Consider the following 23,637-nt stretch of genomic DNA (forward strand, 5'->3'; position numbering starts at 1 on the left):
GCTGACTGAACAGTCCTGCCCTGCACAGAAATGACAGACATTTCCCTTCTTTAACACCCATTTTGAAGGAGCATGCACTTCCTCACATGAGGGCCCTCAGATGTATTCAACTCAACTGGATACATCCACAACCCTTTGCAGGAATGCTTTGGCACTTGTCAGCCAGTTCAGTTCTGGCTCTCAGTTTTGCTTCAGGTTTCTGCAAGGAATACTAACAGGAGTTAGGTGGAACTGAGCACATAAAAGTGTTTGAGTAAATATATCCAAAAAATATTCTTGTTTTTTTATTTAAGCAATAAACCACAAGTTATAAACAAATAAAATTATAAAATACGCATAATAGAGATTATCTTCCGAGATACCAGATTTTTAAAAAGCTGAAATAAAAAGAGTCTTAAGAGTTTTTGACAAGTAAACTGGTAAGGACAGGATGATGAGAAGCTTGTCTGAAAGGAGAAAGGCCTAGATCTATTTACATCTCACAGGCTGCTACCCAGTGGGCTGAACTGCAGACACCGTGATAACAAACAGGGTAAACACCAGTCTCGACTAGTCCGCCACCCAGCCAGCATACATGGGCCAACATACAATCACTCACAGGTAACAAGCTTTAGTGGTGTATTGATCCCAATTTTTTAAAACCCCTGGAATTGATACAGTTACCATCACTGCTCCTGGAAGATGAACCCTTCCTCTATAAAGTAGTTCATAATGATTAACCTGAGATACCTGCGCTTGAATTTATACCCATATAAATACATTTTACATTCATTTTAGCTCAGCCTCCCCTAACTCAGTTACAATCTCCACTCAAAACAATCTGCTGCAGCTACACTTTTTTCTCCTCCAGAATGAGTCTTTCATTTCCTTAATTGTGTGTCACTACCCACATCTTCAGTTCGAGTCTTCCTGGTGCTAAGATATCCAAAGGCAAATAGCACTGCACCAGTGCGTTAGAGAATACACCAGATTCTTCTGATTCAATAACTATTCAGCCCGATTCTTCTTATAACTGTATACCTTATATAATTACATAAGAAGCCCAAATCCCAATTTCTGGTCCATTATCCCCTGCTTCTCCCCTTCCTCCTATTGCTGGTTTTCAGGCACATTCCTCCCAGTAGGGAGGTAGGAAGAGTTATGACAACTCCTAATTTAAAAGTTTATCCTGCTTACTGCTCAGTTACTGCATTTGGTTTCTGAATGGCTATGGAAGCACAGTTGCAAATGAACAAGTGGCAAAACTAAAAATCTCCAGATACATGTATCAAGCAGGTAGAGACAGCCCTAACCTGGCTAAAGTTTAAGGCACACATCTTTAACACAGTATATACAACAAACTATTTAAGATGTGTATTAAAATGGCAATGTAAATGTTGCCATGTTATCTAAAGCTATTTTCCAAACTCTGGCCACAACTTTTATCCAGTGCAATAGAACCAGCACAGCTGTAGGGCATTTTTAAGGCACAATTAGATGAGCCACTGCCATCCATTAGTGAGGATTCAATGTAATACATTTCCCCAAGGAACAGAACTACTGCCTGCTCTTTCACAGAGGTGGCTAGTATTTGTTGCTTCTCTCCAGCTATTGGAAGCACCATTACCAGTCTGCTGGGCAATCCTATCTCCTAGCAGCAGACAGGAAAATCCTACTAGTAAGTCATTTATGAGAACAAGGATGGTGCTGGAAATGCAGTTTCAGCATTATGGATGGTACCGCATTCCATTCTGGTACTTCAAATGGAGCAGGTTCCGGATAGAGCCTAACAGTCCTCCAAAGACTGGCCAATGTCCATCACCTCAGCTGGACACTCCCAGTCAGAGCTCCGTTGAATGTCCTGGAAAAACAGCTGCTGCTGGAGGCTCTTTAGACTGTTCAAGACCTCTGCAGAGAGTTCATGGAAGACCACCTGGTTTTCCTGATCCTCCTCTTCCTCTTCTTCCTCCTCCTCCTCCACAAGGTCATCAGGAGGCAAAGGAGAACATCTAGAGATGTAGCCTTGGTCTGACTGCACTGACTGTCTTTGGTCTTTGCATTGGTCACCAAAGATCAACTGGTGTTGCTTGTCAGCCTCCTCTTGGCAGAGAAATGGCTCTGAAGGAATGACACTCTGCTGGTAAAGAGAGTACATAAGTCCATTCAGATGGTGTCTCAAGTTGCCAGAGAGGTTTGCAGGACTCTGGTCATCTATTGCTGAAACTTCAGAGTCATCATGGAGGATGACGTTATTCCTCATTGGAATGCTTGTCTCCAGAAGAGGAACTCCTTCCATACAGTCCTCATTACTCAGCACTTGCTGGCCAAGTATATTTCTATCTTCCATGGAAGAGAGTGGCTCTACTACCTGAACTAGAGGAGCCTCATCCATAGGAAGGACAACAGTCTGAGAAGTCATATCCCCACACGGATTAAGCTGAGGTTGCAGCTTACAGCCTCCACTTTCACCTTCATGCATGTGGAGGTTGATGACATAGGAGCAGTTAGGGTCAGGCTCCCGTAGGTGCAGCTGGTGTTTCACAATTCCACCTGGTTCATTTAGCAAGGAATCCACCTGGCTCTCTCTGTTTAGGGACAGAGACTCTTCATCATTATCCAAGCAGATGGTTTCGCTCTCAAACCAGTCTGGGTGCTCAGTCTGCCAATTCTTGAACTTTTGTATTGCCTCTTTCAACTTCCTCCCACTAGGGGTATCGATGTAGTTATCAGCTGTGATTTCCTGGATTCGATGGATGCGCCCAGGTTCAAACTTCTCCAGATCCTGAATCCGAAAATAAATATCCTCAAACTTGTTCATCAGTTGGTACCTGGATGTGACATTGAACAGATCAGGTACATCTTTCTCACTACTTATTCCCTCAAAATAGCAGACAATATACATTCCAAAACAAGCTGGCTTCTTGAAATCTGGGAGGATCAGATTCAAGGCTGGGGTGAACAGGTCTCCCATTGGCTTTTGCTGATCCTGCTTGAGACACACAGGCTCACTCCCAAGCATGGCCTGCCATTTGGCTTGGGTGCCCCGTGAGCATAAGATGATGATCTTAGAAGACAGGTCTTCCATTTCCTTCTTCTGTCGAGTAAGCCAGGGTAATGGCCCTAACTCTGAGATCTGATGATCTTCCAGCAGATCTAAGGCCACAGCGGTACCACAGACTGTCATCAGAAACTCAGCAAACTTCAGCACCACATCCACATACAGCAGGTGATCAGCAGAGTACACAATCCAAACCTTTCGGGGCTTCAGTGGTGGCAGAGGAAGGTCAGTGTACGCTGCTGCTGCTGCAAGACAAAAAACGTGTTCATTTCAGCCACATTCCCAAAATTGTAATGGTACAAGTCAGCAGCAACTAACATAGGACAATATTAACAACAGATTATAGGAACTACCAGTTCTGAAGCTATTGTGGCATCATATGCAGGCAACATCTCACTGTACAAATTTAACATAAAAATCCAGACAGTGAAGATGTGATTTATAATAATGCCTGAATAGTTCATGGAATTTTACCACACAAAAACAACACACCAGATTCAAGAGGCTTGCAAATGTAGCTATATTCCCTGCTGGAGTGCCAAATGCACCCACCCCTAAACAATCTGATATTGCTATGGCTCAGATGATTAATAGAGTTTCTTTTGCCAGTACAGCATCAACTGCATCAAAAACCTTACCACTTTACAAAGCAACTATCTCCCATTAGGCAAACATGGCATTCCAGATTTCATATACAAAATCTGTTTTAGCTCAACAGGAAGATCCTAAGGCTACCGTTTGGTTATGAGAAGCACCTATAGAGTTGTAGAGCCTTTGAGAGCTCCTTCTGGACAACTGTGTGAGACTTCCAGAATGCATTACATGTGCTTGATTAAACACAGGCAGGACATCTTACCAGTTTGCAGGTTATTGTGATTGCATTTCCCTCGCCAGTGTCCTGGAAGAGAAAGTCACTGTCAGTTCTGAAAACATGAAATTAGATCATATCCTTAAAATGACAACACCTTCCAAACAGTAAGTTAAAAAACTCCCATAATCTTTAACTATGCAGGGATAAAACCATGGAGAGAGAGAAGCCTAATATATATATAAAAAAAAAGAATAAAGACTTTTCTACAGCAGATTTTGCTATGTACTTCACTACATTTTTACCAACCAGCAAGTGGCACAGTTCCAGTGTGATAACTGCTTCATGGTTGCAGCACAAAAGACTAGGAATTAGTCTTTAAGTACCCAATTTTCCAACCCACTCAATGTCAACCTCTGTGCCCTGTCTCCCTTCTTACATCTTAATTGAAAAACATTATTTAAGCTCAAAATAGCATAAAAATAAATTTCGTACAGATTTTGGGAGATGGGAAAGATTACAGCCTGGACAAATAGGAAGCTTCTGCCCTGCAGAATGCTTATGCAGTACAGGAGAAAAAGAAATTAAAGAGATATCTGTAGTAATCTGCAGGAAACAAAGGACTGAACTATGAAGTTCCTTTTTTGCCTCATAAACTCTGAAGTCCTATGAAAATAGAGTATCAGTCCATAACCCACAGAAGACTGCTTAACTATGTGGATGGTATTAGGATGTTACAAGTCCTGTGATGTAAAACAGAAGAAAGTGTTTACATAGCCATTACCTCAGTGGCAAGACATCAGAACAGCAAGGAAGAAAACAGGAATAAGAATAGGTACAGAAGTAGAACAAAATAGTTTTAACATTGATTTTTTTCTTCCTAGCTGGTATGAGTCTTACCTGCTCGTTTTTTGGTCATAAACATTACACCTGCTATGACTGATCCCACCAGTAACACACAGATCCCAGTGATACACCAGTAGAGCCATATAATCATATCGCCTGCAGTACAAAAATAGTGCTCAGACATTGCTATAAACAAACAGAACTTCACCAAAGAACAGAAGTTTCTTGAGCAGCAGGGGCCAAGGGAGAAGGATCCTGGCTCTGCCTAAAACCACAGATAGTCCAGCACTTCCCCCTTACAACATAACAGTAACTTCTCACACGAAATTTCTGCTTTCATGATGATGCTCTACACCATAAACTTGTCCCACAAAGAACCATATGTGCAGCACACTGAGAACACAGATCAACAACCTTCCTCTAAATAGCAATTTTTACCCGGCTTTGATAGGCATGCCTCCCATACCCTCCTGTTCATGTAATCCATCTTAATCTAAAAAAACCCAACCAAACAACAAAAAACCAACAACAACCCCCCACCATTTTGGATAATGTATTTTTTTCAATCTACAGGTGTTTTTAAATCTTGGGCAAACTAACTCCTTACAGGTGTCGCTGCAGCCAAAAAAAGATGTCAAATCACTATGCACATGATTTATCTTGATATTCATAAAAATGAATATATGCAAGCTATTATCTCCAAAGCTGTTTTATATTATGCAAATTTTTTAACACTGAGCAAAGTGACAGAAAGTATTTTATATTAAGCCTCTTCTTGTCAAAACTGTTTCTCAAAGAATTTTGTGCAAGTGAAGTATGCCTAAAAAATTGTTCTTTAAGGTTCACGCTGCATACAAATACTTGCCTTGTGAAACCATGGTGAAATAATGAAACTTTTAACACAATTCATTCTGAGCTCAGTGTTACAAGGAGACATTTCCTGCCCATTGGGTCATTCCCAAGGAGGATCACTTGTTATTCTATATGACAGGAAAAGAGCAGCAGAAAAGGAGTTTCAAGGTATTGGAAGAACTTCTTACCTGATGGGTCTGTACCTGCAAAAGACAAGAGTTACATTAAAAGATCAGCTCTCATCTGTAAGACAATGGGAATCTAATTTACAGAAAAGGAGTTCTCACTTGGAGCTGGTGAACATGGGATGAAAGCAGAGTGTCTCAGGCAGTCTGTGCCACAGTTTGCAAAAAATGGCTGAATCTGCAGTTGAAATAAATTCAGAAAACAGAAGCTATTGTTAAAAGCAATTTTGTACTCCACTTTATCTTCCCCCTGCCTCAATATTCCCCATATTTTAGCACAAGGACCCATAATTCACATTTCCCTTCAGCAAACAACATCAATCAATATTTCTACACTACATTAAGAAGGCAGCAAGCTCCTGAGGTTGAACACTTGCCATTCCCCCTCCACAGTCCACAATTTGGCAACCCTATACTAAGGAAAAACCACTGTCTACAGAGAATACCTATATAAAAAATATTGTTCTCTCAGCCATAATAATTTCCCTGATACAGATAATTAAGAATTAGCAAATCTCAGAACAAAACACTCTGCAAAACCCCCATAACATTCCTAAGATGCTCACTGCATTGTGGGTGAAGGAAAGACACAGGGAAAAGGGCGAGATCCTACCTGTATTTTGTAGTTGCAGCAAGCTCTTATGTTTTTCTCTATTTTGATAGTGACATTCACTTGCTGTTGTAGTCCACCCTGCAGAAATCAGGTATAAGTTACAGGGGAAGGAAGAAAATTAACTGAAAGCAGGAAAAAAAAAGGAGTCAACATGAAAATACAGAGTGGTCCAAAGCAGCAGAAGTTGCTTCTTTGTTTAGGAGAGGAACAAGAAGCCCACAAAACGAAACAGATAAATGGTCTGGTCACCATCACTGCAGGTGTCCAGCATGACAGACCTGTTAATACCTGGTAATTAAGACAGCAGGCTGAAGTTGCGTAGGTAACAGGAAACAATTAAGGATGCACACCGTATAACTGCGAACATATTAACTTAAGCTTACACCTTCTTAACAATGTAAATGTCTTCAGTTATTTAATGTGTAAGCATTAACAAGCTACCTCTAATTAAAACTGCTGTCACACTGCACTGCTACTTCCGACACTAGAACAGGCAAGTAAGCTGCCCTTGCTACCTGCATTCTTTACAATGACTAACCAATACATACTCCAAAATGACGTATATTCCCCTCTACCAGGGAAATATGCACATCAGCTTGGGTCAGTCATAACTTAGTACGCATCAGTGGATGCAATATGAAGGGTGTTTAAGTGTGAAAGGAATGGAAAGATGAAAAAAATGGATGTCAATATATCTGCCCTCCCACAAGGATGGGTGGAGACTGGTACCAAATAGTCAGCAAGTTTCCTCCCTTGGATGCCCAAAGGGGAACATTTCTTATGTCAGAAGATAACTCTAGATCTATTTTGAGCTTCTCAACAACACAGGCTGTAAGATCCAGAGGAATTTATTCTCAGTTTGGCTGAAACATCTGTTATAAACCCACTCATTCTTGATCTAAACAAAAAATAATTCATTACCCTGCCCTGCTGCCACCACATTTGATAGACTACTTAAATGATTCATTGAAATTTTGCATCTCCATTTTGGTTGATTTATTTAGTCTTATCCCACTGGCATTGACTTGACAAAGGTAATAGAGCCCAGAGAGTCACCTATCAAATTGCAGGTTTCATTGCAGATGTTTACAGATTGCTTCATGCATTATAAAAATCTCTTTTTTATCTTTTATTCACCAAATTTCTGAAACAGAGTTCCTCTTTCCAAAGGCAATTAAAAATTTCTGAAAGTAATTCCTTGCAAATTGCTGTTCAAGTGCATTTGTTACACCTTCTACATCATGATGTCCCATCCCTGGCAGTGTTCAAGGCCAGGCTGGACAGAGCCTTGGGCAACATGGTCTAGTGTGAGGTGTCCCTGCCCATGGCAGGGGGATTGGGACTAGATGATCTTAAGGTCCTTTCCAACCCAAACCGTTCTAGGATTCTATGGCTGAAAGTCTGTGGTTAGCAACTATTAAAGAAACAACCCCTAAAATACCACAGAAGGTATCATTTAGGAAGCTAATTACCTCAGTGAAATCACGTGTGATCATTTTACACTTCTTTTCATCCAGGAAACTGGCCACATGAATTTGGTATCGGGCTGACTCCATCCATGGGTTAAAGCTCACAAGCAGAGTTGTATCATCTAGACTTTTACCTTGGATCCTGGGCTCCCACAAGCTGCCTGGAAATAGTGCAGATATGCCAAAGTTTCTCAATTATCAGAAATATTTCAAGAGAGCACCTATGTCTACAGTAAAGAAAATTCTCCATCCTGTGATATGTCTTTCAGCCATCTGATTCTTAGAAAAATAATAACGGAGTGGTACAGGAATAGGAACAGCTCAACTGGGTGCCTCTGGGGAGGGACAAAGAAATTTCTGGGTTTTTATACCCTTACATTTTATACACCTGACCATCTTACTGATCACATGCCTCTTGGGCCAATAGTTTTGGTTCTCATCCATCACCGGGTTCGTCCCTTGTCTTGAGGGCAGCCACAATTCAGTTTTTTTATCTCTCTGGTTGTTGCTCCTTGCTAACAGATGCAACTCCTTTATCTTCTAATTTGCACTGGTCTCAAGGCCTTCATTTACATAACTAAGCACAGGTTGTAAATTAAGTTCAGCTTCATCTAGATGAGAGTTAGCTGCTTGTGGCCCAAGGCTCCAGAAACATCAGCTTCTCATGCTAAGCAAAACCACCCAGTCAAAAACAACTCAGTTAAAAGGATTCAAACTAAACAAGCTGAGAGAGTTGGGCTTGTTCAACTTAAAGAAAAGGCTCTGAGAAGACATTATAACCATTTTCCAGTACCTAAAGGGGGCTGCAAGAAGTTTGGAGAGTTTTTTTTTTTTTTTACAAGTGTATGTAGTGACAGAAGGGGAAATGACTTTAAGCTGACAGAAGAGAGATTTAGATTAGACATTAGGAAGAAGTTTTTCATTCTGAGGGTGGCGAGACACTGGAACAGGTTGCCCAAAGAAGCTGTGGATGCCCCATCCCTGGCAGAGTTCAAGGCCAGGTTGGACAAGGCTTTGAGAAACCTGGTCCAGTGGAAGGTGTCCCTGCCCACGACAGGAAGGTTGGAACTTCCAACCCAAACCATTCTGTGATGCTGTGGAACTTCATTCACAACATCTAGATCAGATATTTTTACCTGTGTTTATACATGGGATGGTTCTTTTCATCAGAGAGTCCTTGCAATCTGCAAGAAAGACCACCAGTGACTAGTCAGAAACACTGTATTTCCATTTAGGAAGAAAAAGCCTATTTTCTTACCAGAAGTCAGACATTACCTAACCAAACCTTGATGGAGACCTTTTGTCAATGCAGTAGCAAAATACTGCTGCAGAATAGTATTGGTTTCCAATGTATAAACTAGACTCCCTGTGATGTTATGGTGCCTTCTTTTTTTCCAAGAACAAAGATAATTGATAAGAAAAGACTGAAAACATACAATCTTATAACAGGAATATTTGACAATCCTTGCTAATGTAAGACTTGTGCAGAGAGGGTCATAGTAGAATTAAGACTTCATATGGATCTCTGGGCCTTGGGATCATGCCACAGCAATAGATTTCTCCAAAAGCACTCTGCCCCAGGAAAACTATGAGGCTGGAATCTTTCTTGATCCTAAAATACTTTTCCAAGTTTATAATTCTCTTTGCTTCAATTAGCAGATTGGCTCTGCTGTTTGGGACCTTCATCAGTCCAACCCAGAGTTCAATATTTAACATTTAGCAGTGTGGGACTTACAAGTCTCAGCTTAAACAATGTCTCTCCTTCCAGGTTTGGACAAAGGAAAAGGCACAAGTCCCTGCTTAAACAGTTGAAAAAACCCACTGCATATCTTAAATTTCTCACTTTCAAAGGTGGAATATCTACAGTGCCCCTGTAATTCACCTGTAAGCTCTTATCAGCAAAGCTCCCTGCAACTGCTGAGCTTGACACAATGCATTAGGTTTCTGAAGAACAGTGGAGGATAAAAGCTGGGAAGTTCTCTAAGTGACCAAGTGTAAGAAAGGGTAAGAGGGCTGAAACCCAAGTGCTCCCTCTTCTTTTCCAGCTCACATTGACTGACACACCACACACTTTGCCATTTTGTAAAATCATGTTGACAACTATAAACAAGTTAAAAAGAAAATTACGGAACAGTTTAAGCTTTGTATTGAGTGCCAAACATTCACAAACCGGTTAGTGCAGCCAGAGGGCACTGCAGATGCCCAACATCTTTGGGGAAAACAACAAAAATTCTCTTTAGTTATAGGAAAATTTCCACAAACACACAGAACAGTCTTAAGCTCAAGACCTAGAGTAAACTACACATCTCTTACCAGGCACTGTGAGAGACGTGGACTTGTAATTGTAGTCTCCAACTACGCCCAGTTTGGGGAGGTGGTAGACAGTAACTTGGTAAGTTTGGCCAGGTTCCACTTCAAAACGGTCAAAAGTGAAATTCCACTGAAAACAAAACACATTCACAAGGACTTAAACAAGAAGGTTTTTCTATAAAGACATTGCAAGTAACAGCTAACTTGGCTGACTTGTTCCACTATATTCCCTCAACCTATATGACACTTTTTCTGAAGCTTGACTACTAAGAAAATGGAACTCAAGTATATTAAATGTATTAGTGCTTGGTTTGTCCCAAAACCTTCTGTCTGGAATGAGGAATGTACAGTTATTTCTTTGGATCTTTGATCTGATACAACAGTCTTATGGCAAACAACTCTGTGGAGTTTTGACTAAATTACAATCTAAACTGAAAGGAGATTAGGCTAAAATATGCAGCTCAGACTGTTCATACAGGGAGCTGTGGATGCTCAGCATTTTTCTGATGAGTTTCCTAGATTTAGTGTAAGTTGAAGGACCACCTCCAAGATTGGTGCTTTCCTCCTTATCAAGAGAGTCCAAGAAAGAAGCAGAAGTAAAGGTTGATTTAAAAAGGCTAGAAGTGGCACAGCTGCCAAACAGAATGCAAAACCTCCTACAATTATTTACTTTAAGCAATACCTGGAATGATGACAAACGCTAGGCACTGAAAGCAACAATTCTTAAAACCTGAAGAATGGGAAAAGCGGAAGAGACACCAAGTAAGCAGCTCATACACAGTTACATACAAGTGTAAAACAAACTGGAAATAACAGCATGTCTCAAGCCCAATATCTGGACTGTTTACATCAACTCTAAGAGTCTGTAATTTTTAATCGATAACCTTGCTGTATGACAGTGAAAGCAGAAATAAATACGTGGGCTAAAAAAAGCAGGTTAGAGCCCTTTGCACTCACCCGGCCTCCATCTGGACGGACCTGGAGTGTCAAGTTGTTCTGAAAGTCAAACTGGGCACAGATCTGTCGATTGCTGTTCACTTGCATCACAGCCAGCTCTGCCCCTTGGAGATACTGGATGCTAGCTGCAGGCACATGGACAGAGAAACATATGTTTGTTTTTCTGTCATCTGCATGTGCAGAGGTTGCAACCCCCACAGGGATTACCACTGTGCATAGTCTTGTCACACTCTTACTTCTTTGAAGCGCTGGGGGTCCTAACACAAAGATAACTGGCCATGAGAAGTGAGCATGCAGGGTTGACTAACAGCACTTTCAGCTAAAAGGTTGTCCTGCATGGCAAGAGCTCCATCTGTGCAAATGAAAGGGCAGAGTAGATGGCAACTTCATTCAGTCAGACACCCTGGCAGTTCCACAAGTTCAGTGCTCTATCTAGCTCTGCCGCTTAAGGCTGCTTCATGCAGTTTGGGCATCAAAGCAAACATGCTTTTATTTTGGTACTGACAGTCCCAGTGAGAAAGTTTATAACTATACCTACAAACAATTACTAGGTTACCCCAAGTCACACCTGCTTCTACACTACAATAGCTATACCGAGATAAACAGCCCTCAGACAAGGCCCTGCAGAAGGAAGAAACAAACATTCAGTTCTGTCTCGAATCAGTGCAAAGCCATGGACAAGGGCATGGAAGGGAAACATCATACACTAAGAAACATTCAAAGATATCTGGAGAGTGAGAAAACCTGTTTGTTACTCATTTAGGCTCTAGCAATGAGGTAATTATTCCTTTATCAAGACATGTATGTATAGGAAACCTAAGTTACAAGGATTAAATTAGCTGAAATGGGAGGAACTTGCGCTAGGTTAACAGTACATAATTTATTTGCACACTCTCATTTGTTCGGTCTGTAGACGTAATTCCCCTAAACGTGACTGCTGCATTCATTGCTATGCCTTCAAAAGGCAATGCTTGCACTGCAAACCTCCGTTCTTCCCTCAGTGCTGTGGTAAAGTTGTGGGCCACTTGATTCCATTTTTATCTGCTTTTCCCATTTTAAATGTCATTATCCCACACCAGTGGGAGCATTCCGAACTCTTGAATACCCACCACGCCCAAAACCCCAATTCAGTCATCAAGAAAAATCAAAACAGCATCTCCCAAAGCAAACAAAATGAAGCAGCCAAACTCCCAAATTCAGAGGTCTGCTTTCATAACTAGATCAGTAAGAGACTTCAAGTCATAATTGTTCTCCCTAGCCTTACTAGATCACACCTAAATCCTCTGCTCCATATTCAAATTAAGCCACCACTTACCATCAGTGGCCACCTTCCATTCTATCCGAAGCACAGGGAGCAGTTTTCCATCCATCTGACGGAAAATGTCAGAAGAGACATGAAGACTGCTTGGAGCAGAAGGAGTCCATGTGCGAACCTGCAGCCAGCTCACCTCCATGCAGGTACCTGTCCAGCAAATAAAAACCACCATTTAGAATGGGGCTGAGGAAGCTCTGCTTAGCTGCAATTATGGTCTGCCCTTTGGGTCAGGGTTACTCAGAGGGCAGAACTGAGCGACAGACTGCTTCACAGCTAAGGCAGTTTTCAGCACAGAAGTACTTTCTAAATTGCCTGTAATATTCTAAACTCATTCCACTTTGTTACACTTCCTCTTTTCCTTAAAATCTATTAGCAATTATCACAGTCAATATAGTCATGCTAAACAGGTCAAGTAAGTTTACTCAGTACCTCCTGCAGCAACCCATACCTTGCTGTTGAAACAGACCTATGTTAGAGGACTAGTACTGATTTTCAGCCTTCCAATGGTAAGAAGTCTGTCAGATACCCAGGGAAATTGTTCCAATAGTTACTTTGTTTAAAAAAAAATAATAAAATCACTCCTAATTTGAATATACATCTGAGTTCAGTTTCCCACAACTGCTTGTTATGCCTTTTCTAAATGATCTACTTAGACCCTTGTAAGACATTTGACTTATCAGAGCATACTAAAACCAGGACGGTCAGTCTGCTCTGTCCAAATACACTTTTAGCCTTTTTTGCTGGGTCAGTGATGGGAACAGTGGAAAATGGGCACTATTCCTTCTTGTAACAGCATGGTTTTAGGCTTAGGAAGTAAACAGGCAATCCTCAAATGCTCATTTACCAGAAAACAGCTATAGAAAATCTGGCAAGATTAAAGTACCCTTCAGAAAGAGTGTACTATGCACTAAAAAAATAAAAACCTTTCCCCTACAGCAGAAAAATAATAATTAGGCAGAATTTAAATCAAATATTCAAATAAGGTGGCATTTTAACAGTGGAACTGTAGTTTGGCTTAGGTGTGTTTTCACAGCAATGGCAACCTGCCAGTTTGGAATATGATCCAATCCAACCCTACACAATCTCTCTCCTGCCAAAAAAGTTTAAAACCTGGTTATTTTCAGCATAGTTATCTCCCTGATCTGGCAAGCATGGCTACAAAAATACTTGTACCAGTACAACACAGGGCTGGGCACTGAGGCAGACATGAGCCTTATAACAACGACTGCAAAGGAAGACCAAGATGTTCTGCAGCAAGATCCAGACACCTGTATGTACCAAATAGACATATGGAGACATTACCCATAATTATACTAAAGTGTTTTCTGTGGATGTCATTGCTAAAACTTGACCCTGTACACCTGGTGCATCCAATATATTTCCTCAGAGGATCATAAAGTAACTCTAGAGTCCTTTTCCAATTCATAGGATCATTTAGGTTAGAAAAGTCCTCACAGATTAAGTTAATTCAATGGACTATATGCCCAGTACTTTACATTATCTGATTTCAGCTTTATATCTCTCTTTTAATTCTAGTTCATATGTTAACTTTTCATCAAGTCCTACTGTAGGTACAATAGCTTGCAATGAATGTTACTGACAAACTTGTCCTAAAATTCCCATTTCTTTAAAAATTTACCAGCTTTAAATAGTAACTTAACAAGTTGGGTTGTGCTCCCCCCACCCCACAAGTCTATCTTAAGAAAGACTTAAATTCCCCTTCCTCTTTTAGCTAGAGCTGATTATGGATCAAACTGAAAACTTCCAAAGCAAGGCGTGATAGCAGTGCTTCACTTCCTATCTCTCCAATTCTAAATGGAAGAACTTGCTGTATGATTAATGAGAAACCCACAATGATGGAAAATATTACTTACTGTTTCTTACAAGGCAGTTCAAATCCTGTGGGGGAAAGAAACAAGAATATTATTCTCAGAATAGAAACTGGATTGACAGCAATTTGCTTCTGCTTGGTAGCAGGAAGAAAACAATTCAGTGAACAACAATGCATACAAATTGGAAGAATCAGCCACCAGCAAGTACCGCACAAAGTTGTTAATCAGAAAACCAAAGGACACGGGGTTATTAAACCTGTGCACACCTGAACTGCATATGTGACAGCAGTAATTGCAATAATGGAAAGACATTGAGGAGAAGCAAAAATGCAAGATGGTGATAGTAAAAACCTGTCAAAATCCAGGACTGTGAAAACAGAAACCAGTGTGACATGAAAGACAGCCTGAAGTGTTTATACACCTCTGCTTTAAGTTACTGCTACCCAGCAGTGATCATGCTGGTAATACCTGCAAGGTCTGAGCCCATCTGACTGGAAGCACAAAGCTCTGTGCAGTGAGGTTTGACACTGAAGTACTGGGTTTCACACTGCCTGCTGCAGAGCATCCCTGAACAGAAAGGCTGCATCAGTTACGGCTGGTCTTTTCCTGATGCCACATAAGAAGCAGGGAAAAGATAACATTAGGTAAATGCCAGGCTTGAAAGCAGGATATGGTGATTTCATTTTCTAGTGAATAGACTATTCCTCCTCCTCTCCCCCCAAGCCTTAATGAAGGAAAAACATCAGATCAGTTAATAACAAATTTGAGAGGCAATCCATGAGGGGAAAAATAATTAATCAGTGTTAAACTTTCTCAGAACAGAAGATACCTTGAACATAAAGAAGAGATCAGAAGTTACATGGGCTCTGCCTGGTTTCCCCAGGTATGTTTCATTTATAGGGGAAGACCCCACAGTCAGCAGAAAAAAACATGTAAGTTTGCTTGGTTAATATGATACAGAAGCACTGAAGTTTTCACTGACTTTGTAAATTAAGATAAGGGGCAGGTTTCCTCCCACTCATTTCCTATGCCTTGACACAGAAAGATTGTCACACTGTTGCCACAATAGAATTCAGTCCAGTGGAGGAGGCAAGGCAGCAGGACTTTTAAACTTTCTGCAACTTAAGGTCAACTCCAAGTGTATTTGGGGCTTATTAAAGGTGTAGCTGTGGCTATGCAAGTTTGTATTTACATTTTCAGTGATGGGTGCTAGAAAAAGCCAACTGTGCCTTTCCAGTAGTGAACATGCCCTGCAGCGTGGCACAGAAAGCTGAGCATAGCATTAGACAGCATCACTGCCAGAGGCACAGCATAGACCTCCCTTCACTGACACCCCAGCACTGCAGCCTGCCCTGTGCTGGCACAAGCATGTCTGACCACCCAGGAACCTGGCTACAGCCTGAAATTGACTCAAGGAGGGGAAGGACGGTCAGCTGTGAACCACAGCTCCTGCCTTTCTGCACCTCTGCTCCTTTTTAATATGGGAGAGACTGGGAATGTACCACCAGGCCTGAGGAGGAAAGTGGGCACTGCTCTTTCGCAGCTGTGCTGGCTTTTGTCTGCTTGTAGCAGGGCAGAACTGCATCCTACCTTTAAAGAAGTCCTAGTGAAGGCAAAACACCTCATCAATCAATAAGCTTTCTATTATTTGAAAGAAATACAAAGTATAAGCAATCAGTGAAGTCTGGTATCATACAAGTTGTCCCAGGCAACTGACTTCACATGTGAGCAGAGTTCTACTGGCTATGAAGAAAACGCCTTGGACATTAATGCTCATATTTCAGCTAATACACCCGTGTTCCTATAAGCCTTGAGCAAAAGCAGGCAGATTTGGCATTAAGCTCCTCATGCTCATACAAAATCATAAAACCTGAAAGTCTCTTGCAGGCTTTTGTTATACAAGTCAAAACAATACACAGGTATAACTCCGGTCTACAGGCACCCATACTCCAATAAGCAGTACTACAAATGTACTCAAGACACAGGTGTATTAAAAAGAAGATTCAGTGTAACACCCAATTTGTGTAATATTGACCAACTTCATTATCATTTAGGAAATATTTACATCAAAGGGAGGAATCTGCCTTATTGGCCACCCTTAACTTCTAAGCACACACAAATCTATATGATATTTTGCCTAAGAACTGAACTTCGGAGAAGAACTGTTTTCTGACCAGCCAGCTAGCAACGTTATGTTTTTCAAAATGAAACAATCTTTGGTGCACTAAGTTAGGACTAAGGCAATATCCCATAGTTAGAACAAATATTCTGATTATTTTTCACTGTTAAACAGGTTTTTTTATATATAAGAAGGGAAGGGGGATGAACAGCACCACACCTAACCTTTCCTTGCCCTTCTCCCACTCTGTTCCTTTCTCCCCTGACTTCCAGGGATTAGAAGGTCACCTGCAGGAATCATTTGTCTTCCTCCTTATTCTTGCAGTGGATCTCAAAGTTTTCAACTCACTGTTGGATCCCCAGCCTCACTGCTAGGTTGTGGCACTTACAACTTGTTGGTCGTTTGGGAAACCCCCAAACAGAGTCTTGCTAGATGACAAGTTTTGGGATAGGCAACCTCAAAAGCTGTGTAGCACTGCTCTGCATGGGGCAGAGGAGCACTAACAAAACCAACAGCAAAATAAATCTACGAACCTAACGTCAATATGTAAGGACACGTAAGAAGTACTTTTCACTTTCACCTTTGTTGTGCTCAAAAGCTCAAACCAGCCACAAGCAGGCCAATCAACTTGATCAATTTTAATATAAATACCAATTTAATCTGAACTGCAATTTCACAAGTATACTGCACCTAATTATTGCAGCCAATTCTACAGACAAATCTTCCATTGAGTATTTTAGATTCCCATCAGACTTAAGAATAATTGGCTACAAGTATAATTAATAGAAATGTTACAAAACTTTCTACCTCCCAAATCAGGTCGTGTCCCACTGTAGCTAAAGTACGTAAAAGCAAATTAAGATAGTAAAAAAACCAAACAACCCCAAAACTTACTCCTAATGTAATTCAAATGTTTAATCAGACTTTCTCAGGTAAATTACTTAGCCTGAGAATGCCCCTTGCACAAACAGGTGCAGTAGTTTTGTCTGGGTTGAAGTTAATTTTCTTTACAGCAGCTGGCATGATGCTGTATTCTGGATCTGTGACCACAAGAGCATTGATAACACAGGAATGCTTTAGTTACTACTGAACAGTGCTCACACGGTATCAAGGCCTTTTACATTTCTTGTACTATTCCCCTCAAGCAGATAGGTTGGGGAACACAAGAATTTGGGAGGGGGCACAGCAAGGACAGCTGACCCCAGCTAACCACAGGGATATCCCATACCATATGATGCTGATCTCTCAAGGGAAAGGAGGAGGAAGGAGGTGACATTCAGTGTTCTGGCATTTGTCTTCCCAAGAAAGTGTTGCACATGAAGAATTCCTGCTTTCCTAGTGACAGCTCAACATCTGCCTGCTGATGGAAAGTAGTGAATGAATTACTTATTTCGCTTTGCTTGCATGCACAGCTTTTGTTTTACCTATTAAACTGTCCTTATCTCAATCCACAAATTCTCTTACTTTTTCCCTTCCAATTCTCACCCCATCCCTCTGAGGCAGAGTGAGTGACTATGTAGGGCTGAGCTGCTGGCTGGGTGAACCCACAACAGGCAACAAAAATAACTGACTACTAACCATGGTTTTTTGTTTGCAATTTAATGATTTCTGTTAAAACCTATCACTTATTACTGAGTCTTTTTGTCCTTGTTCTGTTGCAGTTATCAGTAATTACTGTAAACTGCATAATGATAAAACCCTTATATAAATTATACAGCATTATTTGCCTGAAGAGCAGCAACAGATGCTTTCATTTGAGTGTTGATATTTCTGTTTATTAGCAGGTAAGACATGGTTAAATGAGGAAGTGGTGCATTTCCCCCTCTTTTGCTTTATGATCAATATTAGTATTGAACCAACAAAGCGCATAAATGGATTCTCTCTTCCTCCAGATCTACTCTCTCAGGTAAAGTGTTCACAATGATGTTCCCAGCATCCATGAGACTGTGCCCTGACATTCATTAAAAAGCCAAGAGCTTACTCGGGAACTATCAGTTAGCTTAAGTAGGATTCAGAACTGAAACCCGACAATAAAGGTATCTCTTACCTTTCAACACTGGGTTTCTATGGGGACAAACAACAATAGTTTGTGTGTCACCGCTCCCCAACCCAACTCAGGATTTTCAAGGGCTATCTACAAATGTAGATAGTAACCTTTTTCTATGTGTAGCAGACTGTGTTTGAGTGTTTTAAGCAGCCACCATTTAGTCAAGAATTTAGCAGGCTTACCACAGAAGGGAGGGAGGAAACCTCCCACCACACAGGAGTCTGCAGCAACTCAATTGTTGGTCTATTCCCTTCCCAGTCCCCTAAGCACTACAGGGATAACCAGCAAAAAAATGCCCAGAAGAACAATCATCCATCTGGGAAAGCATTGTTATTGGCATAAGGAAGCAAAGGTAACAGAAGGAGAAGGTAAAGCAACAAGTCAGGCTTGAGATGTAACAACCTCAAAGGAAACCTAGAAAGCAGTCGCCATGAAAACCCTCATTTCCTTTTTGGATACCGCCCAGGTGAAATGACTGGGCTGCAGCTGAGGGCACACTTCTATACTAAGACAGTGTAACTCCAGAGAATGACACTCCAAAGCCAGGAAAAATATTCAACAATCCCCCAAACCCAACCAGCACAAACAAGTTGGTTTTGCAGTACAATCAGGCAACTATTTCCAGATTTGCACTGGCTACCTCCTCAGCACCAGGGGTGATACTTGCAGGTTTTCCCTTTTAATGGTCTAACCAGCCCAAAGCCTTATTTGATGCATTGGCTCATTCAGAGTGCCTTAACAAAGCTGTGGTCAGCAGAAGTACTTAACCTACTTTCCCTACTTAAGCAAGCACAAATTTAGATGAGACAATAGAAACAAAATTAGAGTGATGGTTGTTTCTGTTCACCCACATAGAGCTAGAAGCATGTAAGAAGCACTGACAAAACTGAGACGTGTCAGTCTGCACACAATAGACAAGCAGGCAAATGGGAGAAGGAAGAGAACTCTGAAGAAAAGCAGAAGATGGAGATCGCAGCCAGGCAACTGTTCTGCACATTATTACAGAAGGAGCTTAAACTGAGATATTCTCCTCTCACCAGCTTCCTATTGCCTTTCAAGCCCAACAAGCAAAGGTACAGACATGGGAGGCATAAACGAGAGCAAGATGATTGTGAGGTGATGCCCAAAACTAGTATTAGCAGGACAGGCACAGTCGACTCTTCATGTTTACTTGCCATATTTTCACAGAAAGCTAAGCAACTGTTTCCTTCACTCTTTTCCTTTTTTTTCTTCCTCAAGAGTTTTTTTTGCTTTTGACATGAAAGAACAGACCATATGCTGTGGAGAAATCATATGAAGCTGAAATAAAATGGGAAACTGATTAGCAGCACCAGTCATAATAATTCAATTAAATTAACAGGAGGTCAAGATTCTGCAGCAGGATGCTGTGGTAACTTGCAAGAAATGGCTGTGAGCTGGGCAAGCATCCAGTTTGCCTCAGCACTCAAATGAAAGAGCAGCTGCTGAACAGGAAGGGCTCCAGCTTTCCAAAAATCTACCTCTCACCTGTGAGCCATTCCACGCATCTTCTGAGGCTTGGCCAATTTGAACTTTACTGCAGTTCCCCTTTCCTGATTCCTTAGTTAAAAGAAGCAGAGATCAACAGGACATGAACATGTTACAGGAATAACTGCTGAAAGATTGTTTAAGGCTGATAGGAAACAACTATCGTACAATACTGTTTTGATTTAAGCTTTTCCTCTGTAGTCGCTAAGTTCTTTCTCTTGCTCTCATATACATTCTCAACAAAATCAAAGCCAAACTCAGAAGGTGAAGACTCATCACAAAAATTCATTTAAAAGGGTTTTTAAATCATATTTTCATAGCTTTGATTCCTAACCCTCTTTATGCTGAAGTTTGGTAGTTATGATCACTAACCCTTTTTGTGCCGAGAAGTCCAGAAACATTTTAGCAGCACTAAGTGTGGCAAAAAGATGCCACAGAGAAGAATGAGAGAAACCAGCCAATAGCAAGACAATACAAGCACATTTGTAAAGGTGGACGAGGAAGAGTCTTCCTCAGGTGCACCACCGTTGCTCATCTTCATGAGAGTTGTTTTATCAATTCTTCGCCAGAGACTTCTAGTGAATACCCATCAAGCTAGCAAGACAGATTTCAAAGCCAAACTGTGTACACCTATCCAGCTCCTTAAAGATGGCAGGGTTATAAACACTGCATTACTCCAGGACACCGAAGCACGCCATGTAGTGAAACAGTTATGGCCCAGTGACTGCACACAGTGATTAAAGACTTGATGGCAAACAACCAGATGGATATTTAAGCTGTGCGATTGTTTTACCCTGTACGTAGAAAAACAACCCCAAAACAACAAAACATGATGCCTACCTTCCTGCAGATGACATATTCAGTTAATGGTTACTAAAAGGAACCATATTTGGAGCTGTGCTACTGAGCCTTACAGCTGAGCAGATTTGATGGAGTGGTAGTGAATAAGGCCCATTAAGTGCATTTGTTGGTATTTTAACAGGATAAGCTGTTAATGAGCCTTTAGTTTTACTTTCACAGTTTACAGGTGTCTGCCAATATTGGTATGACACTTTCCCTCCACCACTCCATCTTCAAAACAGCCTCCACCACATGAAAGGCTTGCTGCAAAAAACCCACTGTTGTTTGCCCTGAGCTACTCTGAAGCTCAGCAACAGCAGCATGAGTGTGGAGGGCTAAAAAAGGAAGTGGGTCTCATCAACCCTGCTCAGCAACAGCTTCCTTTTTGAACCACGCTGCTGTCGCTCATTGGAAGGGTTACTGAATCATCCTCCAAAAACAGTGCAACTGACAGAAAGGGAAGGGGATATTGTTTTCAACTGTCCTAAACTTCAGTTGATGGTACTTTTTCCTGTTTGTGTCAACATCTTCACAACTGCTTCTGAAGAGGCTGCTTGTGGGTTTAAGCCAACACATTTTTCATAATACTGTCTGCATTTGAGAAAATGGCTTATTGACAGAAAAAGCCAAAGTGCAGGCTTACACATTCACTGGTCTACAAACACACCCAGAGTGTGAGCAACACTTCCTTGGTCAAAGTCAGTTGTCTACTGGTGAACCCCTCACAATGTTATTGTGGTTCAAGTTCCTTAAAAAGCCAGAGGTAGAGCCAAGAAGACAAAGCCAATCAAAGCCCAAGCATCCAAGGACTCAAACTCTATAATGTATTACTCTCAAGCTCTGTGTGACTAAATTTTTGGGCTACCCACGGTTTTGTTAAATGCCTAAGCAATATTGTAATGGCCTCTTTCTCCTTTGCTAAGATTCTGCATTTTGTAACTCCACAATGCCCAGCCTAAAGTAAAACTGCAGAAGTGGTCCTTTTTCTTGGGGGTATTTTTAAATAGGAGTGAAGGCAGCAGGGCAGAGGTCAGGTGAAACAGGGGTAAGTGTACAATCAAACGTTAGGAAAGGAGGCAGCATAGACAAAGGCTAGGAAACGTGTTCAGGAAAGATTATAGAAGCTTTCATCCCAAAGGACACATTTAGGCTGATGTATGTCTACAGCCCCATCTGACTGACTGCTTTGCTAGACTGCTGAGAGTGCATTATGGCATATAAAACTGTCTAGCTTAGAAGACAGCTGCCCATTATCCTGTTTATGCATACACCACTGCTGCTAACAGAAAGAAAAAGCAAAGCCAGATGTGTTCCCCCTTCTATATACTCTTTACATGTGTCTTAGACAACAAAAGACCCCCATTAAACAAACAAAATACCCCAAACAAAACCAAAACAACCCCCCAGAAGAAGAGAGACCAGCTAGTTGTTAATACTTTGGGGTGACAAAGTTAGATCAGATTGCTTAGTTCAATTTTTACAGACACCACATCTGCACCTCTCAATCTATATCCTCTCTGGCTGGTTTCCCAGGAAGAAAAGACAACCAGCAACCTGCCTACAAGATTTCAAGTACATGTAATGTTTGTTTACCTACTCCTTCAGCAGAGATTCCCTGCTTCCTCCTAAAAATTCTCAGCTGCAAGGAACAGGTTAAAACACTGAGGATATTAAGCAACCTCAGCTATTAGCAAAGACTCACATCCTGTGCAGTAACTTCAGGCAGTTTTAGCGAGCCCAGCTCCAGCCACGGTCCCCCACAGATGTTAGTGACTGGCACTTCCTGGCAGTCATTAACAAAAGCCAGGCTAATTCTGAGGTATTTAGGATTAGGGTTTAACATGAAGTTAACACACCTGTGCGCTACATACAGTTGCTTTGATACATACAGCCCACATCAACCACAATCAACTCCCCTAACCGTACAAAGCCAAGGACCCGGGGTTGTCCGAGCAGCACAGTGTTCGGATGCGGTCAGCAGCAGGACCAAAGAGTCACCGACCTCGGGCCGAGAGCTCAGAGGAGTCCCGTCCGCGGCCACCTCCTGCCCGGGCAGCTCCCCCCGCCTCCAGGCATCGCTTCGGACCGGCGCTCACCGCCAGCTCCGCGATGGACGGACGGAGGAGAGAGGGAAGGAGCCAGAGCTCACCCGCCCAAAGCTCTGCCTGCGAACGCAGGGCCAACGCCGGGAATGAGGCGGCTCCGGATCGCCTGCCCCACAGCCTTTGCTGCTCCTCGCCCGGGAGGGAGCCGAACGGGCCCGGGCTCCCAGGCCGACAATCCATGTCCCGGGAGAAGAAGACCCCGCTCAGTCCCGCACCCCTACAGCGGGACAGCCGCTCCCCCATCCCGGCTTCCCGGCCGGCTCCTCTTCCCTGTCCGGGCCGCGCGTTGCCCGCTCCCGGCACACCGCGGGTAGCGGCCGCTGGCGGCGCGGGACACGGCGGGAAGAGGCAATCCGCCGCCTCGCCAGCCTTGCGGCCGAGTCCCGCCCGCTGCCCGGACCCGCCACTTGCCGGCCAGCCGGCACCACCGAGCTCCCGGCGCTCCCGACTCCGCCACGCTTACCGGCTGGGAGCAGGTGAAAGGCGGCGCAGCACTCAGCAGCAGCCGCAGGGCCACGGCGTTGGGCGGGATGCAGAAGACGAAGAGGAGCAGCAGGGACAGCCACCACCGCAGCTCCGAACCCGCCATGGCCTGGCCGCTGCGGCCACGGCCTCAAGGCTTCCGGGCTCCAACCTGGGCGCAAGGCAATGCCAGCCCTCACCTGAGGAGGGGCCGCCGTGGCGAGGCGGTGCTAGGGCTGCCGCGGGGCGGAGCGACGGGCAGAGCAGCAGCACCCCCAGAGGCCGCCCACCGCGGCGACGGTTCCGTCTGGTGCTTGCGTTTGGGAGGGGAGGG

The 23,637-nt window shown here is 42.6% G+C and overlaps 1 protein-coding gene across 3 annotated transcripts; it reads right to left on the reverse strand.

The window, feature by feature from the left end:
* Window positions 1-258: 258 nt before the first annotated feature.
* On the reverse strand, window positions 259-23,548 carry IL17RA (interleukin 17 receptor A). Of its 3 annotated transcripts, none has more exons than XM_061363994.1 (13): window positions 23,305-23,548; window positions 14,267-14,291; window positions 12,393-12,539; window positions 11,078-11,202; window positions 10,124-10,250; window positions 8,947-8,994; window positions 7,814-7,971; window positions 6,342-6,419; window positions 5,831-5,906; window positions 5,732-5,746; window positions 4,746-4,847; window positions 3,894-3,935; window positions 259-3,276 (listed from the first exon to the last, which is right to left on the reverse strand). In XM_061363994.1, exons 1-13 carry the CDS (start codon window positions 23,428-23,430, stop codon window positions 1,766-1,768), a joined length of 2,580 nt encoding a protein of 859 aa, XP_061219978.1. In that variant the 5' UTR covers window positions 23,431-23,548; the 3' UTR covers window positions 259-1,765. The 3 variants fall into 3 exon arrangements, with proteins under 3 accessions (XP_061219978.1, XP_061219977.1, XP_061219979.1); XM_061363993.1 differs by having other exon boundaries at window positions 259-3,279; XM_061363995.1 differs by lacking the exon at window positions 4,746-4,847 and having other exon boundaries at window positions 259-3,279; window positions 23,305-23,547.
* Window positions 23,549-23,637: the final 89 nt, after the last annotated feature.

This window comes from Neopsephotus bourkii, unplaced genomic scaffold (genome assembly GCF_033783945.1).
Source record: "Neopsephotus bourkii isolate Nb327-2 ecotype Australia unplaced genomic scaffold, CSIRO-AGI_Nbou_v1 NB_1183, whole genome shotgun sequence".
NCBI classification, from domain to species: Eukaryota; Metazoa; Chordata; class Aves; order Psittaciformes; family Psittacidae; genus Neopsephotus; species Neopsephotus bourkii.

Bases quoted from the DNA above. Each gene is read 5' to 3' on its own strand.
- IL17RA (XM_061363993.1), bottom strand. From the start codon at position 23,430: ATGGCGGGTTCGGAGCTGCGGTGGTGGCTGTCCCTGCTGCTCCTCTTC. The intron at 10,251-11,077 runs GTGAGTGCAAAG...TTTTGTTTTCAG, and splicing joins TCCGTCCAGATGGAGGCCGG to TGGAATTTCACTTTTGACCG. The intron at 7,972-8,946 runs GTAAAAATATCT...CACTATTTCCAG, and splicing joins CATCCCATGTATAAACACAG to GCAGCTTGTGGGAGCCCAGG.